The sequence below is a fragment of the Nicrophorus vespilloides genome, unplaced genomic scaffold (genome assembly GCF_001412225.1).
Source record: "Nicrophorus vespilloides isolate i.1.1-1 unplaced genomic scaffold, Nicve_v1.0, whole genome shotgun sequence".
Lineage (NCBI taxonomy): Eukaryota > Metazoa > Arthropoda > Insecta > Coleoptera > Silphidae > Nicrophorus > Nicrophorus vespilloides.
The window spans coordinates 22111-30148 of NW_017097496.1; the positions used below are offsets into that span (position 1 = coordinate 22111).

The following is an 8038-nucleotide window of genomic DNA, read 5'->3' on the forward strand; positions in this document are numbered from 1 at the left end:
ATTTAAAACATCTATTTTTTAAATTTCAGTTGTCTCATTTCATCCCTTAACTTATGTACACTTTAGCTAATAATTACCTGCATAAAGAATTCAGTTTGAGAAAATATTTAATCAGAGAAACAAAATTTTCAATCTAAATTCTCTTTGCTTTATTTCATGCATTTACAATTGTTTCCTTCTAAGAGAAAACTACATAAAATCAATAATTTAGATTTTCATTGTTTTATTTCATCCCTTGACTGATGCACATTTCATTTCCTTTGCGAATATTTCGGTTTTTGTCAGTCAGTTCATCTCTCTGAATAATTGAGGCCCGATCCGACGTTTAATTTTCCCCCCAATACCAGACTCTATCGATTCTCTTCGGTTAATTGGAATTGACACAGTAATTTTCCCATTGCGACTACGTGCCATAATCCTCCACTGCATGCCAATACAGTAGACACACGTCAGTTCAGTTTCTCTTGTTTTGCAGAACAACCAAAATCAATTTCCATATATATTCTATATATTAATAGTTTAATTAATATTTCTTTGAACACAACAAAATCACAGAATATATATAGAATTATATTCAAAGTTATAATTTTGTAGATCATTTTTTTATATTTATTACGAATCTTACATTAATATGTAAGTTTCGTGTTTCTATTTTTCAAATTCTTAAGAATCTAGACTTTTTATTTAAAAAAATACTTACTTGATGATTCATATAGAAAATATTTACATTTTTTTATCCAAATCATGATCTTTAAGGATATTAACAATATTTTCACTATTACTTAGATGTAAAGTGTTAAATGTTTGTATTAACGTTGAGTTTTCCCGAAAATGTTTAAATATGTAATAAAAATGAATTGTTTAAGAATAGATTTAATAAAAAATAAAAATGTTCATTATTGAAACAAATTTGGTAATTAAGGACAAGTTTTTGCAAAAAAAAAATCGAATTTTACATTCCAATTATTGGTGTATTGGTCATCCTGCATTTGGTCTGATAATATTCGCATTTGGAAACGATCGATTTAAAGAATTCAGCGTCTAAACCGGAAGATCTGCAAAATTAAAATTTTGTGTTTTTGCAAAATGAATGCAAATGTTTTTGATTTTACTCACGACGCAATAATTTTGCCCATTTCGCAGAACATCCCGCAGCTACGTGAACTCTGAACGCTATCAACGAAACCGCAGAGCATGCTGAAAATACACGAGTATCCGTGAACGTATCCAGGCCTAAAATGAAAGTGTTAGGAATCGTATGATTTTATTCTGTTTATCATATTTACTGGATGTTATTTTCTGTTTCGATTTCCTCGTGGACGTTTCGTTTCCAGAATCTGTAGAATTTCTGGATGGTATCTGGAAGCTCGTAGTTGACCCTCACGGCGTAAGCGTGGGCTAACAAGATGCCCCATGGCAGAATAGTTACTTTAACATTGAAGCGAAACTGAAGAGGAAGTAATCTGTAGTTTCTCAATAACTTTCAGCAGAGATTTAACTTACGAATAGTTTGGAGTTTTTGCTGAAGAGGACTTTCCTTCGGACCCTGTGCTTGATTTCCTCGCACGGTGCAAGAAGCAGCAGCGAGAACAATGCGACGACGAGGAGGAGCGTCTTTTGTGAATGCGACATTTTCTGTGATCGATTGCCTTTCCTCGAATAAATATTTACACTCGGTATTAACGGGGTCTTTACAGTAATCCAAATAGACGTAGATGCAGGCCGTTCCCGTGAATGAAACTCGCAAATAGCAGATCTGCCGTTTTGAGGATCGCTCCAGTTCACTGCTTTACATAATATCCAATTAGCGGGGCGTGAATTAAGTAAACAGATGAGGTTGAAGAACCGTCGCATTGGGACATCATCAAATGCGATGCAGTGATTTGCCGTTTGGGTAAATGGAAGAAACGAGAATAAATACGCGAAAGAAGTGTTAAGAAAGAGGAAATGTCGTGTATGTATAATAATAATAATATCAGAGGCGGCGTTATGAAAGGGCCACGGATGGGAGCGCACTTGATTATCGCTTTATTATGCCTGGGAATTTGCTGTGGGGATGTGACTAAACGCGAAAATAGGCTATTATCGAGGAGGAAGAGGTATCTCAGCTACCCAGATGGCAGCAATTTCGTCGTAAGTATCCCTATTACATTTATACGAATAAGTTGCGCGAAACGCTTCTTTCCTCATATCTTCATCCAACCGTAACTACCAATAAACTATACACTAATTGGCTTCATATCCATATCCAGGATTAACAAAATTTCAATTAATTTTACTGAAGTACATTTCTTTAAACATAAGAAATTAATAAATCAAGAATCAGTTAATTTTGTAGGACAAATTGGGTTTCAAAATATGTATTTTGTAGTTCAAGTTACAATTTGATTTCATTATGTGATTATCCAAATTTTCAGCTATTTTTACAGAAAAATCAAGAAATCAATTATAGTTACATTTTATATAAAAAAAAATATGTTAAGTTCTTGGATATATTATTCTATATTTAAACAGCAACTTGATTATTCGTGATTTTTGTGCATTACAATACAAATTTTAAGGGTCGTTTGAAAACTTTCAAGGGTGTCTATGTACAAAAAAAAAAGGTTGGAAACCCCTAAAAACTATGATTGGTGAATGTCTAGTGTTACTAGTGTTGAGAAAGTACAATAATATCTCTTCTTGAGGTATATTATGACAAGGATATTTGCGTATTCCTCTTCAAATTATTAGATTATAGCAGATTTCCGGGTGGCCGTGTACACGTAACCCACGGGTTCCGTCGAATCGAGCTCTCTCTCTCTCTCTGCCCGTAATTAGTTGATGTAGCTTTTCCGCAAGTTTAAACGAATTTCCCGGCCGTATATCCGACTGCTTGCCGCATTCGCATCGATTTTCAACGGAACTAACCCCAGACATCCCCTCGCAACTTTTCCTCTAGAACCCCACGACGAGCGAAAAGAAAATAAAGGAAACAAAAAAGAGAGATGAAGAAGGAATCGAATTTCACCTTGACACGAAATTAAATCAAAATTCCAGGTATCGATGATCGCAGTCAAAGGTCTGATGATGACGCTTCCCGACGGCCTCACGGTTAACACTCTCACGGAATGCGATCTTCCCTTCAAACTGCCCAGCGACACGAGGCTTCATCGGAAATACAAGAGGCCGATGAGGGTCAGACACAAGAGAGACATTTTCAATCAGCTGTCCGCGGCTTTCGATGGGTGCGTTAATCCTGTTAATCTAGCTAAAAAAAAAGAAACTTTAACTGAAGTTAATTGAAAAAAAAAAACAGGTTCGGATTCGATGGGATACCTTGCGTGAAACGGATGATATGCGAGGCGCAGGATTACGGACTTCTCAAGGAGAAATCCTTGGTCCAGGATTTAATATACGCCATTTTCAGGTGACTCCTCTTTTCACTTTATCATTTTTTTTTTTTAATCCTAATAAAAAAAAAACTTTGATTCTTTTTTTCAGCGATGCCCAGGAGGTTGGAGAGAAGTTCTCGAATTACTGCCACAATGCAACGTTCAGCCAGTGCGATGTGTCCTTTCTGCACACGATAATGGAGGGCACTTTTACACCCGAAAGCACTTAGTGATAATAAATGTCGTTTTTAATTTCTATTTTGCACCTTCTTTTTTTTAATACCTTCATGCACTTTACGTTTTCAATGTAAGAGAGAAAAAAAAATTATAAATCGGTTACCTTCGCACATTCATATTTATGCACACGTGGCATGCGGAAAATGATGGCCCGAGGCGGACGGCCAAGGAAAAAATTGCGTATAAATAACTTCCAGCGAGAGGAAGATGAAAAACATACAAGATAAATCGTAATTTTTTGTTGTCGCTGCCTGCTGCATATGACCCTAAAGCCTCTTATCATATTTTCTTAGTTACAAACAATAAATTGCGTTGATTATTTAAACTTCATATTATGTAAGAGTTTTTCATATATTCAAGTATATTTTATAGATATAAAGTTACGTACACACCATGCGTAACAACCTACTTAAATATAAATCAGACCGACCAACTTATAATGAAGTAAAATTTAAACTACAATTGTTGATTTTAATGTAAAGCAATTGATAAACCTGATCAGTTTCTAATGTCTTCAATTTTTTTTTATGTCGTATAATTTTATTCACAATCTGTTCATCGATGTGAACATTGAGTAAATTTAAGATCGCGGTTGACAATAGATGGATAATCTTTCGCGGTGGATAGTTACCATTATGATGATTTGAACATTAATAATTACCTAAATCTATATACTGAATCTAGTGGGTTGCAATGCTTCAGCCTGTTTATGGTTTCACTGTTGTCGAGTAGGCCAATAGCTAGAACATTAGTATGTGACTCCAGTCTATCTTGGTATCTACTACTAAATGTTGGTATTGTATCCTCGACCATATCTATATGAAGATCTTCGTGTATTTGTTTATTTCTGACGAACCATGGAGCCCTAATCATATTTCTTAAGCATTTTGATTGAAACCTTTGTATAATTTGTTCGATTTACTGGCCACACCACACAATTGGATACCATACGTCCATACTGGTTTCACTATAACTTTGTATATAAGTAATTTATTTTCCACTGATAATTCCGACATTTTCCCTAGAATCCAGTAGAGTTTTCTAAACTTTATTTCTAATTGCTCCCTCTTAGTCTGAATGTCATCTTTCCAGGTGAGTCTTCCGTCTAGATGCATGCCTAGATATTTGACTTTTGTTGCTTTTGGCAGATCTTCTCCATTAAATCTTACAGTTGAGTAGGTGTCTTTATTTAGCGTGAATGTGATATGCACGGATTTCGTTTCATTAAATGATATTCTCCATTTTTTAAACCATTCTTGTAGCTTATCTAAATTTCCCTGTAGATATTCGGATGCTACTGCTGGATTCTCATCTGATGCTAAGATTGCTATGTCATCGGCAAATGTTGCAATTGTAGTATTGTTAGTTTTAGGAATATCTGCCGTGTATAGAATGTCTTCAATATGAAGCTCTATTTATTAAAATATTGATTGATTTTCTAATAAAATTATTGAAAGAAAAATTGAATGCGATTGAAACAATCTTGTTTTGACAATGTTACAAATGACAACGATAAATATTACATAAAATATGACGTCGATCAAGAAGAAGAAGAAAAAAACAATTGTTTACCCATTAATTACTATTAATATTGATGTGATTATTAAAACAAATTTGCTCTGCGACTGACGGAATATAATTTAATGATTTACTGTTGAGAAGATCGTGTACGAAATACGTTGGAGATGCTGTTGAAAAATGACCTAAGAGCGAGGGGAAAGAAAGGGAACGAATCTCAGGGACATTTTTTTTAAAGACGTTTATAGGACGAAATCCTTTGGAGGGATGGTCCGAAACTGAAGGATAATAGAAAAAAATGAACGAGAGATGAATAGTTTGTCCACGTTAAGCCCATGACTCTCCTTCGGGATTAAATCGTGGGCGCGCGGAAGCAAAGTTGAAAGCCTTGTAAGTGTCAAAACGTATCGCATTTTACCTGCTAACTGCTTAATCCTTCTGTTAAAGTATTAATAGTGGCTAGTGGGAACAGACGCAGTGAGGGATTAAATGAATTGTATTTTTATTTGGAATTATATCAAATTTTTCAAGCTTTATAGATTAACAAAGTTAAACAACGTGTGTAGAGGATAGTAATCGGATGAATGATGAATATTTAGGATAACTTAGTAATTTGGTAATCTTTATAAATGAAAATCTAAAGAGATTTACTTAGCTATTTGATAATTTTTCAAATTGTATTTCGAAATCTTAAAAGATATTCCAAGTAAATTTAATTGAACTTAATAATTTGATAGTTTTATAAATTTTGATTTAAAAACTTAAAAAAAGTGATAAGTAAATAACTTATTCCTAAACTATACCAATTTAGTAGTAGTAAGCAATTAGATAATGTTTTAAATTGTGATTCAAAGACCAAAAAGATTTACGTAAATAATCTTCAAAAACCTACCAATTTTAACACAAAATTCTGAAAAACTTGACGATTTGATGAAAATGTCTTAACTTAAAACAAAAAGATGAACTTAAATCAAAGATAATTACAAACAATAATTAAAGAAATGATCTGTTGAAAGGTATTAAATAAATTTATTATTATCTAACATTTAACATGTCAGTGAGTCAGTTTGCATAGTTTAATTAGATCTGGATAGACTGCTGGTATTTCCCTGATATTACGGTATACTATGCATATATATAAAAAAAGTAAAAGTTGGAGATGCTGTTGAAAAATGATCTAAGAGCGAGGGGAAAGAAAGGGAGCGAATCTCAGGGACATTTTTTTTAAAGACGTTTATAGGACGAAATCCTTTGGAGGGATGGTCCGAAACTGAAGGATAATAGAAAAAAATGAACGAGAGATGAATAGTTTGTCCACGTTAAGCCCATGACTCTCCTTCGGGATTAAATCGTGGGGCGCGTGGAAGCAAAGTTGAAAGCCTTGTAAGTGTCAGAGCGTATCGCATTTTACCTGCGAACTGCTTAATCCTACTGTTAAAGCATTAATAGTGGCTAGTGGGAGCAGACGCAGTGAGGGAGTAAATGAATTGTATTTTTATTTACAATTATATCAAGCTTTATAGATTAACAAAGTTAAACAACGTTTGTAGAGGATAGTAATCGGATGAATGATGAATATTTAGGATAACTTGTTAATCTTTATAAATGAAAATCTAAAGAGATTTACTAAGCTAATTTTTCAAATTGTGTTATGAAATCTTCAAGTAAATTTAATTGAACTTAATAATTTGATAGTTTCATAAATTTTGATATAAAAACTTAAAAAAAGTGATAAGTAAATAACTTATTCCTAAACTAAGCCAATTTAGTAGTACTAAGCAATTAGACAATGTTATAAATTGTGATTCAAAGACCAAAAAATTTACGTACATTATCTTCAAAAACCTACAAATTTTAACAAAAATTCTGAAGAACTTCACGATTTGATGAAAATCTCTTAACTTAAAAAAAAAAGATGAACTTAAATCAAAGATAATTACAAACAATAATTAAAGAAATGATCTGTTGAAAGGTATAAATAAATTGTTATTATCTAACAATTAACACGTCAGTGAGTCAGTTTGCATAGTTTAATTAGATCTGAACGACTGCTGGTATTTCCTGATATTACGTTACACTATCCATATATATAAAAAAAGTAAAAGTTGGTGATGCTGTTGAAAAATGATCTAAGAGCGAGGGGAAAGAATCTCAGGGATATTTTTTTTAAGACGTTTATAGGACGAAATCCTTTGGACGGGTGGTCCTAAACAGGAGGATAATAGAAAAAAATGAACGAGAGATGAATAGTTTGTCCACGTTAAGCCCATGACTCTCCTTCGGGATTAAATCGTGGGGCGCGCGGAAGCAAAGTTGAAAGCCTTGTAAGTGTCAGAGCATATCGCATTTTACCTGCGAACTGCTTAATCCTTCTGTTAAAGCATTAATAGTGGCTAGTGGGAACAGACGCAGTGAGGGATTAAATGAATTGTATTTTTATTTGGAATTATATCAAATTTTTCAAGCTTTATAGATTAACAAAGTTAAACAACGTGTATAGAGGATAGTAATCGGATAAATGATGAATATTTAGGATAACTTAGTAATTTGATAATCTTTATAAATGAAAATCTAAGGAGATTTGATAATTTTTCAAATTGTGTTATATCAAGTAAATTGAATTGAACTTAATAATTTGATAGTTTCATAAATTTTGATATAAAAACTTAAAAAAATGATAAGTAAATAACTTATTCACACGAAATATATACCTAAACTAAGCCAATTTAGTATACTAAGAATTAGACAATCTTATAAATTGTGATTCAAAAACCAAAAGATTTACGTATATAAGCTTCAAAAAACTACAAATTTTAACACAAAATTTTGAAGAACTTTATTTGATGAAAATCTTTTAACTTAAAACAAAAAGATGAACTTAAATCAATAATAATTACAAACAATAATTG

At 32.7% G+C, this 8038-nt stretch overlaps 2 protein-coding genes across 2 annotated transcripts; one reads left to right on the plus strand and one right to left on the minus strand.

Moving 5' to 3' along the window:
* Positions 1 to 952: 952 nt before the first annotated feature.
* On the minus strand, positions 953 to 1632 carry LOC108560244. The gene is made up of 4 exons (XM_017917704.1): positions 1504 to 1632; positions 1287 to 1447; positions 1117 to 1233; positions 953 to 1055 (listed from the first exon to the last, which is right to left on the minus strand). Exons 1-4 carry the CDS (start codon positions 1630 to 1632, stop codon positions 953 to 955), a joined length of 510 nt encoding a protein of 169 aa, XP_017773193.1.
* A 1406-nt stretch (positions 1633 to 3038) lies between these two features.
* Positions 3039 to 3623, plus strand: LOC108560245. The gene is made up of 3 exons (XM_017917705.1): positions 3039 to 3227; positions 3299 to 3409; positions 3484 to 3623. Exons 1-3 carry the CDS (start codon positions 3046 to 3048, stop codon positions 3602 to 3604), a joined length of 414 nt encoding a protein of 137 aa, XP_017773194.1. The 5' UTR covers positions 3039 to 3045; the 3' UTR covers positions 3605 to 3623.
* Positions 3624 to 8038: the final 4415 nt, after the last annotated feature.

Excerpts from the sequence above, each read along its gene's own strand:
- LOC108560244 (XM_017917704.1), bottom strand. The coding sequence starts at position 1,632 with ATGTCGCATTCACAAAAGACGCTCCTCCTCGTCGTCGCATTGTTCTCG. Across the intron at positions 1,448-1,503 it reads GCAAAAACTCCAAACTATTC|TTTCGCTTCAATGTTAAAGT; the intron begins GTAAGTTAAATC and ends CTTCCTCTTCAG. Across the intron at positions 1,234-1,286 it reads GAAACAGAAAATAACATCCA|GCCTGGATACGTTCACGGAT; the intron begins GTAAATATGATA and ends CTTTCATTTTAG.
- LOC108560245 (XM_017917705.1), top strand. The coding sequence starts at position 3,046 with ATGATCGCAGTCAAAGGTCTGATGATGACGCTTCCCGACGGCCTCACG. Across the intron at positions 3,228-3,298 it reads CTGTCCGCGGCTTTCGATGG|GTTCGGATTCGATGGGATAC; the intron begins GTGCGTTAATCC and ends AAAAAAAAACAG. Across the intron at positions 3,410-3,483 it reads TTAATATACGCCATTTTCAG|CGATGCCCAGGAGGTTGGAG; the intron begins GTGACTCCTCTT and ends TCTTTTTTTCAG.